At 45.8% G+C, this 13,597-nt stretch overlaps 4 protein-coding genes across 6 annotated transcripts in view; 1 reads left to right on the forward strand and 3 right to left on the reverse strand.

Annotated features, from left to right (window-relative positions):
* The window catches only part of LOC108572513 (filaggrin-like), a 23,777-nt gene extending 16,918 nt beyond the window's left edge, over window positions 1-6,859 (reverse strand). The window contains exon 1 of the mRNA XM_017934768.1: window positions 6,419-6,859. Coding sequence (XP_017790257.1) covers window positions 6,419-6,488 — 70 coding nt within the window. The 5' untranslated portion in view covers window positions 6,489-6,859. The remainder of the gene's footprint in view (window positions 1-6,418) is intronic.
* Window positions 6,860-8,976: 2,117 nt separating this feature from the next.
* Window positions 8,977-11,464, reverse strand: LOC108572524 (mitochondrial import receptor subunit TOM40 homolog 1). The gene is made up of 6 exons (XM_017934779.1): window positions 10,817-11,464; window positions 10,480-10,594; window positions 10,142-10,395; window positions 9,906-10,067; window positions 9,663-9,812; window positions 8,977-9,549 (listed from the first exon to the last, which is right to left on the reverse strand). The coding sequence occupies exons 1-6, from the start codon at window positions 10,992-10,994 to the stop codon at window positions 9,410-9,412; spliced, it is 999 nt and encodes a 332-aa protein (XP_017790268.1). The 5' UTR covers window positions 10,995-11,464; the 3' UTR covers window positions 8,977-9,409.
* Window positions 11,465-11,690: 226 nt separating this feature from the next.
* On the reverse strand, window positions 11,691-12,846 carry LOC108572535 (39S ribosomal protein L14, mitochondrial). Of its 3 annotated transcripts, none has more exons than XM_017934790.1 (3): window positions 12,705-12,846; window positions 12,114-12,317; window positions 11,782-12,035 (listed from the first exon to the last, which is right to left on the reverse strand). In XM_017934790.1, the coding sequence occupies exons 2-3, from the start codon at window positions 12,301-12,303 to the stop codon at window positions 11,782-11,784; spliced, it is 444 nt and encodes a 147-aa protein (XP_017790279.1). In that variant the 5' UTR covers window positions 12,304-12,317; window positions 12,705-12,846. The 3 variants fall into 3 exon arrangements, with proteins under 3 accessions (XP_017790297.1, XP_017790279.1, XP_017790288.1); XM_017934799.1 differs by lacking the exon at window positions 12,705-12,846 and adding an exon at window positions 12,565-12,600; XM_017934808.1 differs by lacking the exon at window positions 12,705-12,846 and having other exon boundaries at window positions 11,691-12,035; window positions 12,114-12,303.
* On the forward strand, window positions 12,507-13,556 carry LOC108571911 (28S ribosomal protein S28, mitochondrial). The gene is made up of 4 exons (XM_017934072.1): window positions 12,507-12,579; window positions 12,813-13,133; window positions 13,217-13,338; window positions 13,406-13,556. Exons 2-4 carry the CDS (start codon window positions 12,846-12,848, stop codon window positions 13,554-13,556), a joined length of 561 nt encoding a protein of 186 aa, XP_017789561.1. The 5' UTR covers window positions 12,507-12,579; window positions 12,813-12,845.
* Window positions 13,557-13,597: the final 41 nt, after the last annotated feature.

Below are 13,597 nucleotides of genomic sequence, written 5' to 3' on the forward strand. Positions count from 1 at the left end.
CTAGACTAGCGCACGCTCTCGTCCTTACATTTTCCTTCTCGAGTTCCAACCGGTCTACGGTTAAACGCCATCACCCCCCTCGACCTATGTATTTATTTATATTTATAAATAGTTGCAACTTGATCGAGAATATGTGTGCATAAATATAACATCCTTCCCAAATACATATACATACATATAATCCTTCGATCGAACCAGTTTCTTACAGCTTCGACTTTAACGTCGGAACTAGTCGTTACTGGCGCGAATACGAATACTATTGTTACGCAACGGTTAGATAAGCCGCGAGCAGCGGCAAGTGGTAACGTTTAAGAAACCTTCGACGACGAAATTGGACGATCGTCGTTACTCGTAAAGGATAGTTTCCATCCGGAGGGACAATACCGATAAGTCGTTCGTCCGGAAAAATAGTTGGCAAGGAGGATTTTTCTTTGCGATCTAGTTGAGACGTTTCATCCAGCCGAACATTCCACCGAGAATTCCAAGAGATGTATACGCGAGAAAGGGGCAGGGAGGGAGAGAAATGCGTGAAGAAACGAAACGGTAATAAATCAGTCGTCGAAAGGTCGGAGGTCGTGAGCGGTGCCCCACTATATTCACATCGAGGCCGTAATGGGGTATTAAGTCGAGAGGATTTTCGAGTTAATTTTCTAGCCTCCGCACGCAGCTGTGGATGAGAGATGGTTATTAGGTTAGCTCGATACAACGCTACGTTCGCTCCCCGTTTCTTCTCCGCTTCTCTCTGTTTTTTATTACAACACACACACAGAGAGAACCGAAAGGTTCCAAGATAAAACGAAATCTGAAGGATTCTCAATTGTATCGACACCACCGTGTGCTCGAGCAATTGAGCAATTACGATACGTCGGAAATAGGAAACCAAGAGAGAGAGAGAGAGAGAGAGAGAGAGAGAGAGAGAGAGGATAAACGTAATTGTTGTAACGGATGTAAAGGTTCTCGTCTTAGCGGTTATAGTTGAAGCAATCCCATATCCGGCAAGATAAACAAATAAACGGCTTTTCGAAAAGGGCAAAGGAGGGAGGGAACTGGAGCACCGCACCGCAAAGAAACACCTTTCCTTCCCTCCTTTGTTTTTCTGCAAACGAGGCCCCGCTGTTTAAGGTTTCGAGCCGAAAGATTAACACCAAAGTGTCGCGATCCTCTCTCTCCTCTTCTTACCGTTTATTCCATCTCTTACGCTTAATATAACTGTAAGATAATAATAATTGTAATAGGAAGGAAAAGAGAAGAAGAAAGAGAGTGGGCGATGGGCGAAAATTGTTTGCGTAGCAGGCAAACAGGCAGGCAAAGCAAGCAAGCAAAGCGGGCAAGCGCAAGCACAAGCGCAAGCAGAAGGGGGCAGGGGGACGGGCAGGCAGGTTTACGGTATTCGCTGGCCTGCCATCGAGCAGCACTGCGTCTGACGTCACATCCTGCGCGCGGGCGGACATCCGGTTTCGTTGCCGGACTCCTGTCCCCGAGCGATAACAAAATCTACGTTTGTTAAGGGAAAAGGAAGAAAAGGCGCGCCAACTCGTGCAACACTCTCGGAGGAAGAAAGAGGGAAATCGGATCTTCAGTTCCCTTCTCCGATTTTCCTCCGTCCGAAAATTCTCTCGTTACGTGCTAGCTAACTAATTGTACGTAAGCTAAACAACGAGGAAACACGCGAGCGAAGCGCAGATCGGCCTTTGGGAATCCCATCGGGATTAACCGATGGACACCAGAGTACCCTCTCACTCTCTTCTTCCCCTCCTTGTCCTTGCGGATCGGCAGCGGGAGGGAGAGAGACGAACGGGGCTCTCCGCAGCTATGGAGTACGGGTGCGTGTGGTCGCGCGCACAATTTTTTTTCACCAAACGACCAGCTAGCCGCTTCGAAAGGACGACTACAAATATTTGCCTCGTTATTATTTTACGGCTCCGTTTCCTTGCACCGGATTACCCGTTTACCAATACTATCCTCTATCCTTTACAATCTCTCGCCGAGAGATTCATTTCCAATTCTCCGAGCAATCGTAATTCTTTCCCTTTTCCCGGTATTTCGAGTACAACTTTAATCGGAGTCTATGTATACATATAGTTGGAGTCGTTCGAACCGTGAGTCACAGATGGCATTAGCTCGCCGTGCACTTTAGTATCGCGACACAACAAGGAGACGCGATCGAGCACGGTTCCTCCCATTTCTTCTAGGATCCTCTCGAGTAGGAGAAGGAGGTGCCGGGAGAGAAAAGCGGAAATGGAGAATCGGAGATAGCATCGAGCTATGCACGTTCGAGGGCGGACGACTCGGGACGCACGCGTGGAACGTTGAACCGATCTCGCGTCTGGCACGCGGAGATAACCGGTCGCGCGCACGACGGGGGCGTTTTCGGGGCGGTGTTCGCGTTCCTGAGGGACTCGCGACTCGAGGCGAGGCAAACATTTCCCCGCGGGAAAACCAGAGACGCCGCGGCGGTGAGCAGGAACGTTCCAAGACACGAGCAAAGGTTGCCCCGTGGCACCGCGTTCGGCCCAATCGCCGCCACGTTTCCAACGATAACGGCCCGCATGCGTTACACGGGACGAAACGGCAAACCTGCCAACCATACGAAACGACACACCGACTATATGTATAGGTACTTGGTATATATTTAGTTCCAACTTTGACCCCAACTTTCTGTTTCCGTCCCGTCCCGTTTTCTAACTCGCATGGGAAAATAACCGACTTTTTTCCCTCTTATCACTAGTCGTCCAACGTCGACGGCGGTTCCGTGTCTCGATTACCAACGCACACGTCCGCCTGTGCTTCGTGCGGATTGTTCAGCTGTCTGCTCCTTAAACGCGACAGAAAAAAAAGAACTGCGTTTGTAAAGGACTCGAATGAGCGCACCCCTATAAACGTGGCCGCAGGTGGCCTCGCCGTATTCTTCACGGAGAAAGTCCTCCTCCTCCTCCTCTTCCACCGTCGTCGCGCCGTTCTACGATACAACAACGATGCTTTTCCCTCTTACAAAATCATTCAGTCGATCGATCCTAATCACCCAACAGCTTGGCGCCAAACAAGCGCAACCCGTAAAGGAAGAGAAGGAGGATAAGCAGAAGAAGAAGAAGAAGAAGAAGCAGAAGAAGAAGAAGAGGAGGAGATGGCAAAAGAGGAACGGAGAGAGAAAAGAATGCTAACAATGTCGCGGTTTATCTGCGCGTCCTTGGCTAATCTCTGTCCGTGAGAGATTACCATATCACCGAGAGTTATGCTACGTCTCCGACACTCGGTATACGTAGGCGTTTCTATCACCTCTATCGCCTCTATCGTTTCTATCGCCACGAGGATCCTCCTTGTCGTTCGCGCTCCTCAAGCCGTCACGCCGCGCCGGTTACCCCCTCTTCTCCTCCCTCGCACCCTACGTACCCTCTGCCGTCCCTTGCATCACGGTAACCAACCCCCTACCGCCATCCCTACTTCCCTGTACGATCTTTTCGAAACGTTTTCGACGCGTAACCGATACTTAAACCCGTCAGCTAAAAGGCAATGTCGTCGATAGTGGACATTCGCGTTCGAGGACAATTCGATAATGCAGCCGGTAATGTCGGCCGAACACTCGTGGGTTCTCAATCTTGTCGTTAAGTCATATTTCGAGGCATTCGCCCCAACGACTAGGATCGTTCGCATGCGACAGGGAATCAATTAAAAAGGGGAATGAGTAGGAATTTTAGGGGCATAACTCGCAGGAGTCAAGTGGAGGAGTAGGGGACGCGATACGATGCTCGCCTCGTTCCTCGAGTGAAACGTGCGTGCGTGCGTGCGTGCGTGCGTGTGTACGAAGTGGAACGAAGAGTCCCGAGAAGGTACAAAGAATAGAAAGGGTCAGAACGGGAAGGGAAGGGAATGGAAGGGAAGTGCGAGGGACGGCGAGGGACGGCGAGGGACGGCAACGGCAACGGCGGCGGCGGCGGCGGTGGACGCGGCGGAAAGTAAACGCGACTCGTAAGACGGACAAGGGAGGAGGAAACGAGGCTAAGCAGAACGATGCGCGTTACGTTGGGTCATGCTGCGAAGCGTTATCGCGGACCGGCGGTCGGCCGATACCTTATCTGGAGTAGTTGCACACCGTCAGTGGCTCCCAACTTACTCGCACCGTGATCCTCCTTCCCATAAATCACTTTCCCGAATACATCGACGAGAAACGCGAACGTACCCCAAACTTAAACACGCTGCTTCGTCACCGGCACTCAAAAAATACCCCACCAGACACAGACATTACAGGGCAGAGAACACGCGGCAGATACAACATCCTCAGATCGACCAGGGGGAAAGAAAGTGAAAAGAGAGACAACACTAGCAGATTCGATCGATCCTATGTAACTTTCTACCCATGTACATATGTGCCCGCGCGTTCCATTCGCTCGCTCGTGGAGATCTGGACTAGACTAAGCTGGAATAAGACGGCTGGTAGGACAGAGGCAAATGTTTCTTCACCGAGCGCCGGTGTATCGCGAGATAACCGGTATCGTGGTGGCTGGTACACCGGCCGATACAACACCACCCACCGTTCCTCCGTCTTGCACGGAAGCGGAGCCCAGTCTCGTATATCGTATCGTGGATGACGAGGCCATGATCACCGGTAACCCTTTTCCTGCCAAAAGTTTATTCCCTCGTTCTCCCGTTCCGACAGACGACGCGACGATTCTTTAGCTAACTCGTCGTACCGTTTGCATACGCACCTCCCTTCCTACCTTCCCTCCACCAACACGAGTAGAAACCTTGAACGTGCAACGTGCAACGTGCAACGTGCAACGTGCAACGTGCCGCTGACGCACCACGTCGCTTGCGTGTTAGACTTGCTCGTACATATACATACAGCTATTCATGCATGTACCTGTTCGAATCGACGAAAAATAAACGAACCGATTCTCCTTGCGATCACCAAACTTTTTACCTCCGAACCAACCAACAACGAGAACACAGTCCGAGATGAAATCTCTGGCGATCGTGCGCCAGTTACGATTTTTAACCGACCGCGGACCGTTTCGAGAAACTAGAAAACAATAGGCAATCGGACGGATCGTAAATAACACGGTTACGCGGGGCAGGTGGTGGTCGCCGCGCTATTATAGTTTGCCTGACCGCGCCGGCAAAAGGAGGGACGCGAAACTTGGATCGCACGATCGATCCACTCCAATATATTCTACATACGTATGCGCCTATTCCCGTTGATCTCGCGCATTCTAACGTATCCTCGAAAAGAACGTTCAAGATTCGCGCATGCCGGACAGCTACGGTTGGTGAAGGGCGATTCGAAGGGCTGCTGCATCGAATTTATCCACCGGGAGGAAGGAAGGCGGAGCGAGTCGAGAGAAAGGAATTCTTTTCAGTGACCACCTAACGGCGAACCATTCGCGGCGTTTCACCGTAGCGGCCATTTTACGAGCATCCATGATACGGCGCATCCTCCTCCTCTTCCTCCTCCTCCTCCTCCTCCTCCTCCTCCTCCTCCCTTTCCGTTTATCTACCTGTGTGCCAGCAAACACCGGTAACAGTGAGTAACGCGGGCAATTCGAGCGGATTCGCGTTTTCACCATCGATCCATCCCATGGGAACGGCCAACTCCAACGTTTTTCAACGCAAACAACGCTAATATCTAGCTGCTATTGTTGCGTACGTTGACCCGTGACCACGCAACATATCCGTACGACGTCGGATGGTAGAAAAACTCCGATAACGGGACTGGACTTGGACCCTGGACTCGCGTAGAAACCGAGTGTGTTCACCAGTTTTACGCTCAAAAATTACATCTCGCGTCAAGGAAGAACAGTTTCGTTGCACCAACTGTAACTTCAGAATCGCATGCGAACGTGCAATCGGTGAAATCGTAAACGGCACGGCCGGACAAGAATGGGGGAGGGTTCTCGACCAGACCTAGACGGACCGAAGAAATAACGCAAACAAACGTTTCGTCGATAGAGCAGACCTCTCTGAATCATAACGCAGCGGCTGTTAGCTTACATCGTGTGTTTCATCGTCCGTTCTCTGGTTCAACCTCGCATCGACGTCGACGACGAATACATAGAGAGAGAGAGAGAGAGAGAGAGAGAGAGGGGCTAAGAGTAGCGCGGGACTAAGAGAAATCGGCCGAGCCGAGTCGAGTCGAGTCGAGTCAAGTTTCGAACCTAAGGCGAGAGATTCACGAATGCACCGACGACAACTACGAACGCGTAAAACATGTTATCGTGTGGCCCCTAGTAGAATTATCACTCTGGCATCCAACGTATATACATCCCCCACGATCGACCGACGGTTTCCAGTGACTCGCGGACCCCGTTCTTAACCGATTCGATCGCTTCGACGTTTTCTGAAAACGGAACCCGTCTCTATCCCGCGATCGCGATTCGAATATATACCACACGTCAAATTCGCCACGTATCGCGAAATCGCTCACCGTATTCGTCCTGTCGATGTTTCGTCATTTCCTGCCGGATTTTATCCTCGTTTCTTCTGCTCTTCGTCATACTCCTCTCGTTCGCCGTATGTTCCGCCGCGTTCCGTCGCGTTCCGTCGCGTTCCGTCGCGTTCCGTCGCCGACTCCTCCGATCTTCTCTTCTTCCTTCCTTTCGCACGTATGCACTCGCTCTAGCTAGGCTAATTAACCGACTTGTGCGCGGTCACGCCGCGGTTTCTTCCTTTTCCCGTAAAACAAACGTGCACCACCAAACAATTATGTACTTGCGACGCACCAAACACTTTCTATTCGCCAGCCGGCCAGCCGACCAACCGACCAACCAACGAAAAACTACGATTCACCACTAGAAATTCCTTTTGCCGATTAGAATCGTGCACGCGTTCATCGACGCTCCAAGATCGGAAGCAAGGCTGATGTGTATTATGCACATAGAGGAGAACCAGTGAACCAGTCGAGAATCAAGTCGACGGAAAGAGTTAGAATTCTACTGAGAGTGTTACAGAAAGAGAGAGAGAGAGACTTGGCTTGGTGGACGGTCGAATCAGATCGAGTGGAATTGAATCGAGTCGAACAAGTACTATCCGATCGAATCGGATTGGAGCGCGTGGAGGTGGGTCGAGACGGGTCGAGACCGATCGGGACGAGTCGAGCCCCAAGTTTGTAGGAAAAAAAATGGACAATGAGGAAATTTTCTTGAATAAAAAGGGGGGGACGAGGAAGAGGTTAAGCCACGCGAAAACTCACCTACGCAAACCGTTGATTAAACACAGGGGAGTCTCGGTTCCCCTTGCGAGCGCCTCGCTCGCGTTCCACACGGTGGGGGTACCGCGAATAGCACCGAGGAAAACTGCGCGCACACCGTGCGACGCCGCGTTCGCTTGATCGCTTCGATGTGGATCCCCGCGATTCATGCCTGCAATCCGATTCTCCTCTTTCAATAGAATCTTCTTATCCTTTGTCACGGCGCTTTACATCCTCGTCAATCCCAACTATTAGCCAGGTCGTGCTAATGTCGGGACTCGTCATGTCATGTCATGTCATGTCGCGCCGCAGAGAACAATTGAGAACATCGTCATCGATGCGTTTTTCACCTTCTATCGCGCGATACCTCCTAGGTACAACGCGCAAACATTTCCGCTTCTACAAACACGATGATGCATTCCGAGTAATAATAGTGACACGAAACGGCTAACGTCCCGAGCGATTATCGGTGTACAAAATCTGTTCGACGCCCTCTCATCTACCCTCAGGATGACTCACGTGCTTCTCCTCTCGTCCGGATTAGCCGTTTTCACACGGTAAACAGTCAAACAAATTACCTGCACTCGTGAAAACCGCGTGAAAAATAAGCATGAACAAAGGGAAGTTACGATGACGAATTCGTGAAATCCTCAAATCCCGAATGATTCACCCGATTTGTTTTGTCACCCGAAAACCTGCGCTTCGATTCTTCGATACATCGTTACAAGCGAGCAACAACCACATAGAAAAGTCGTTACCTCCAATCATTTACACGCCGATATCGCCTTTCTTTTACATACCTACGTAAATACTTACACCGCCGCCGAATCAATCGATCACTTTGCACGGTCAACCGGTACTCAAGGACAACCGTCTTCATTCATTCCTCATCCGTTCACACACAATCGATCCATCTTATATTATGTTTACCATACGACGATAGCCCACTCTCTACCGTACAACACGGCAGTTTACGGTTCAGTTCGCGTTGCCAATATGTTGTACCTCTCTTAACGACTTTTCCGCTGATCGCTTGCTTATTCTTTCGGTTATCATACCTCATTTTTCCCCTTCATATTTTAACTTTTACTGCATCGGTCAGCCGGCACACGATTACCCTACTCTCGTACCGTCATTTCTTTTTTTACGCAACCTGAAAATACCCGTAACTCGTGGTTAACAGCTGAAAATAAAGATGGCCGATTCAAGAGAGTCGGTCAAAGGTCGACGTCGTTCAATGATACACGCGCGCGGCTCTTCTTCGTATACATATATTATACATACATACGTACATATACATATGTAGTATTTGCATCAGCCCGACTATACCAATCAATTGATAATAGACAACTTTATATCAGCATGAAAACGGTGTTACATCTCACCAGATAAACCAAATTCGTCACTTTCACATTCGACGTTCGTAAGAAACGAGATGTGAGAGAATTCTGCTAAAGGAACGCAAATCACGCCTTCATCGGTTGCACATTGGCAGCCTTTCAAAAAGAATCAAATATCGCGGACATTTCAACCACAGAAAGAGGTGAACACAGCTGGTGAACAAACAAATAAACAACGTCCAACACGATTTTCTCATTGAATTTTTTTATTCCTGTTTTATTCGACTGTAGCCCGCGATCGATTCGAATCTTATTATCCGTTTTCGGTGTATTTCTTCTCATTACCGGCACAAACGACGCTTCGTTGCGAATCGATCCAACGTCTTCCGCGCTGCGTGCTCGCAACACGCAACACGTGCTCATCCCTGTACACCTGTTGAACGGAGGGTTGGCTGGCGGACGGGGGTCAGGATCGATCAGAATTCCTCGATACGTAGTGGAAATCGAAAACTATGCAAAAGCCGCAACTGTCGCGCTACCATTCCACAATTTAATCCGTTCATCGACCAATACTTATTATGCACAAAAGAACAATTAACGCCTTAGATACTAAAAGAATATACACATTCGGAAAGACCTGTTGGTACGGTGTTTCTTTAATAAAAAATAAACAAACAAAACGATCTTATAAACACGATGGTGAGCGGATGAGGTAATCAACAAACAGAAGGGAGTCGGTATCGGTATCGGTATCGGTATCGGTATTGTCGATATTAGTTACAAGCTTCTCTTCAACAGTACCCACAGAAAAGTCGTGATACTCCGTTGCTTTCCTTCTCGTCATTTGGCTAGATTACGTACGTGACCCGTACTAGACTACGTTCTACCCTTAACCAATTATCAAACCACAGCCCAGCCTAAACTGTTGTTTATCATGATTTATCATACCACTTAACGCAAACGTAAACGGTAATGGTTGCAATTTCTTTTCCAAAACAGCAGCCACTGTCCAATTTGTATCTACGCTTCCTAGAATTAAAACGACAATTAAACAAAGCGACGAAATATCCAGACCAGTATTGTATACGCAAATTCCTTCGATTCCTTCCTTCATTCCCGTCCCTCTTCCCCACCCCCCATACCTTTGAATACTAAATCGGCCTTGGGTAAATCAATTTGATACGCAATAGTTCCAGTCGATTCCTGTAGTTTGCAATTTATTTCCAATTCCACACCAACTTGTAATTGTTGGCTTGCTTTCTGATGGAAACAAACCAGACACCCGGCTGAACCTGTTCCAACATTTATCATCTCGTAATAATCCTTCTAATACTATTCACTCGTACGCACACTCGTTCCATTCGACCAATCGCTCACTTACGCACCTAAACTACCGCTAATCGTCGAGTCCCCGTTCGTATACCTTCCAGCGGCTGAGAGTACAGCCAGTTGACCTCCTGGCACGGCAGGGCCTCGCTGATAAGCCAGTTCTCCACCCAACGCCAGAGACGGTGTTATACTTTGCAGGTAATGCATTACCAGAAGACCTGCGAAATTATTTGTTTCCTATCACGATCGTTTCCAACGTTTTATATCATCGACCTTTACCTCGCACCCTTACCAGAACCGTTTAGTACATCCGGATTACCCAAAGCCATAGAGATTGTATAAGCATCGCCTAGATAATCCGTTACCATTTGAACAGCGGTAAATTTACTTTTCTGTACTTGAGTCGCTAATTTCCCTTTTATTCTTTGACCAAACTGATGAAGGATAGTAGCGTTCAGATTTCCGCTTGGATCAATGTCACCTAGTAGGACCGGATAAGCTTCCGAAGGTGCCAACTGATGGGTACCGACGTACGTTGCTCCAAATCTAAACATGTTCAAACAATAATACCATTCGTGCTTCCTCTTCTCTTTCTACTCTAACCGTATTCTATTTTCCTTCACCTCTTACCTATATCCAGACTGCGTGAAGGAACTCATACTGATCGTATGTGAAATTTGAAAGTGATGACTAAGGCCTTTGTTGAACATCAGTTTTGCACCCTCAAAGTTTGTAGGGAACACACCTGCCATTCCATTAATATTCCATATTACACAACTATACATTTAAATCCGGTTCAATCAGAATTATGCATTCTTTCTGTATACACTACAGTCCCGTTACTCTTACATTTATCACCAAAGATAAGCCGATAAGAAACAGACTATACAGTCAAACAGGAAAACGAAAAAATGTGTATGAAATAGTGCCGGTAACGTGATTACGAATCCAATTAATGCAGAGATACCTTTGCACTTCTTATTTAGTTCCTCGATTGTACCAGGATTTTCCAAAGTATCGGAAGTTCCATTCGACGTATGTGATTCCACAGAGGAATCCGGTTTTTCTAAATTTGGCAATAAACCCGAGATTGGAGGTGGCGGCGATGGTGGAGGAGGTGCAGAGGCTGCTAATACGTTTCCCATTTTCTTCGATTTTATGCCTACCAAACTCAATTATTTCCTTCTTTCCCCTCTAAAGATGATACAATGTACTCTCCAATTCTCAATCCCTACGTAAAACCGTTCTATATTTACTATATACAGAAAAATCCTCACTGAAATATCACGCGATTAAACGGCACAGCGTGCATCTCCCTAAGCCGCCATTTGTAAAAGGCAACCACTGCCGCTCAGACCACGAGACTTCCCATTCCCCCCAAATATCCCTATCCAAGCACATCCATCAATTTTCATTTCTATTTATTTACTTCCTCTATCGCCCTACTTGCCCATATTAAAATTCCTATTTTTCTACAAGGATGCAACGGCAATTCGACTTATCAGAGCCTTTATAACCACACCTTCTACATATTTTCTTACTAGCTTCGATAGTTTTATCCGTCTAATCAAATTTCCCTATGTCCTGCTTCAAATATCATTGGTCGTACAAACGTATGGTGTCTCGTCGTACCAATCACATTCGTCCAGTCTACTTATTACAAATTCAATTCATCGATAATCCAATCTTAAATCACCGGCACACCTAATTACACTACTTATTTAGTCATTTTAATTATTTTTACTCTTTTTCCCATGTAATCAATATCTCGATCGCTTCCCGTCTCATATTAGAATCAATGATACACACCATATAACCATTTAGATACTTTATTTTCCCTGCACTCTATATACATACAATTATACATAAACATGCGTATTATCGAATTTATAACCATTCGTAGCAAATGATTATGACAATGATTTATACCAATTATACAAACTTTGTTGCGATCGCTAATAATCTTGTATAATCCGCGCCTTTGCTGTGTGTATTTTTTTGCATTATCGTTCGAAGGATATGAGGAATCGGAACGTGAATCCTAGTACCCAAAGGTGCTCCGTTATCGTCTATCAGAACTACATTATTGCTGTCGTATTTTGGAACTTTTGGATTTTGTCGTTGTTTCAAACCAACCAGTATGCCCTTTTTCTTCTCACCTTTTATGGCAACTAGCACTCTGTCCCCTACATTTTTCAACAACAACAATGAAAATCTATTTACGTATCTATGTAAATGTTTCTTCTTCTCATTCACCACCTTACCTATGTAACCAATTCCTGTTTTATTATAAACATGAATACATCGTGGTGGTTTTCCCTCCATCATTGCTTGCTTTCCAATTTCGCTGTTATCCACAACTCTTAATCTTGTCAGTTTTATTATTTGATTACACATCGTTGATGTAGACACATTTCTCGATATAATATTGAACAGCGTACCATGCATGCTCATTATTGCGACGTTTTCTACAACACGCGACATTAAACTACATTTATAATAAGAATCGTCTAAGCTGAATTTCCATTGCTACTTACTAACTTTGATATCGTTTCGATAAGTTAACAAGGTTAGGTTACCGATCAAAATTTCCAACTAAATTTCTATGTTATTCTACGAGTTACGTTTCATTGTTTCAAATAAAATAACTAGTTCCATCTTTCATTTTTACGTATAAATCTAATCGAAGATTTGGAAAACACAAAGTCCACTTACTTTGTCGTCTTACAAGTGAGTTTTAACAAATTTTACTACGTGAAATAATCGATAATGTGAATTAACGAAACGATTTGTAATCTTTCTATCGTTTATTTCCATTTATTTCAACATAACGTTAATCATAAAATGTTACTCACATTTTCTATCTCAAGTCACCGGGAAAAATTGACAACGTTCTGCCTCCAACTTTAAGAACAGTCAACATCTAAGAGGAGACAATCATTGGAACATAACCTACTACGTAGTTTTCAGAGAAAAGGCGCTTCTTCTCTACTAACATGAATAAGATTCAACGTTACCAAAGAATTGTTAAGCAAATGTGTTTCACTTATACACATCCAACATCCAGCTCATTGTCCACGCGAAATTATTGCGTAGAGGGCAATTTAAGTGAAAACGTAGTAAAGAAAAAGAAGGGAAATGATGTTAATGACACAAAATCCGAATCCATTAATATGTTGGAAACTCCTCAGTTATCTCAACACCCTGATGAAACTGAAATCGTATCGGAAACTCTGAAAAATAGCACTTTTGCCTCGTTGCTTCGACATTCTAAATTTATAGACGTAAATATCAAATATTTCATTACATTCCATAGACCATAACCTGTGTTATTCCTTTCATTCATATATCATGCTTTTTATTATAGCTTGGAGATCCTCAAGGAAAACAAGTAGTAGGAACGATTTATCAAATTATCGGTAACGATCTATACATCGACTTTGGTTGGAAATTTCATTGTGTGTGCATAAGACCCAAACAAGACTCTATGTAAGTTACAAACCATACTTGTTATCTTAACAAGTAGCAATTGTAATTCATTGTTTTAACATTTTAGCAAATACACCAGAGGTTCAAAAGTGCTATTGAGGATAAAAGATTTGGAATTGTCTACCCGATTTTTAGGAGCAACCAGTGATTTAACAATTTTAGAAGCAGATTGTATTCTTCTAGATTTATTAGACATCCCCCTGTCCAGTGCACAATAAAATTGTAGTCATGGTTATTTTCTATTGTATAATAATAAAAA

Source organism: Habropoda laboriosa, unplaced genomic scaffold (genome assembly GCF_001263275.1).
Source record: "Habropoda laboriosa isolate 0110345459 unplaced genomic scaffold, ASM126327v1 scaffold34, whole genome shotgun sequence".
In the NCBI taxonomy this organism is placed as follows: Eukaryota; Metazoa; Arthropoda; class Insecta; order Hymenoptera; family Apidae; genus Habropoda; species Habropoda laboriosa.

Excerpts from the sequence above, each read along its gene's own strand:
- LOC108572524 (XM_017934779.1), bottom strand. The coding sequence starts at position 10,994 with ATGGGAAACGTATTAGCAGCCTCTGCACCTCCTCCACCATCGCCGCCA. Across the intron at positions 10,595-10,816 it reads ACTAAATAAGAAGTGCAAAG|GTGTGTTCCCTACAAACTTT; the intron begins GTATCTCTGCAT and ends ATGGAATGGCAG. Across the intron at positions 10,068-10,141 it reads GGATGTACTAAACGGTTCTG|GTCTTCTGGTAATGCATTAC; the intron begins GTAAGGGTGCGA and ends ATAATTTCGCAG.
- LOC108572535 (XM_017934808.1), bottom strand. The coding sequence starts at position 12,303 with ATGAGCATGCATGGTACGCTGTTCAATATTATATCGAGAAATGTGTCT. Across the intron at positions 12,036-12,113 it reads AACAGGAATTGGTTACATAG|GGGACAGAGTGCTAGTTGCC; the intron begins GTAAGGTGGTGA and ends TGAAAAATGTAG.
- LOC108571911 (XM_017934072.1), top strand. The coding sequence starts at position 12,846 with ATGAATAAGATTCAACGTTACCAAAGAATTGTTAAGCAAATGTGTTTC. Across the intron at positions 13,134-13,216 it reads GACATTCTAAATTTATAGAC|CTTGGAGATCCTCAAGGAAA; the intron begins GTAAATATCAAA and ends TTTTTATTATAG. Across the intron at positions 13,339-13,405 it reads AGACCCAAACAAGACTCTAT|CAAATACACCAGAGGTTCAA; the intron begins GTAAGTTACAAA and ends TTAACATTTTAG.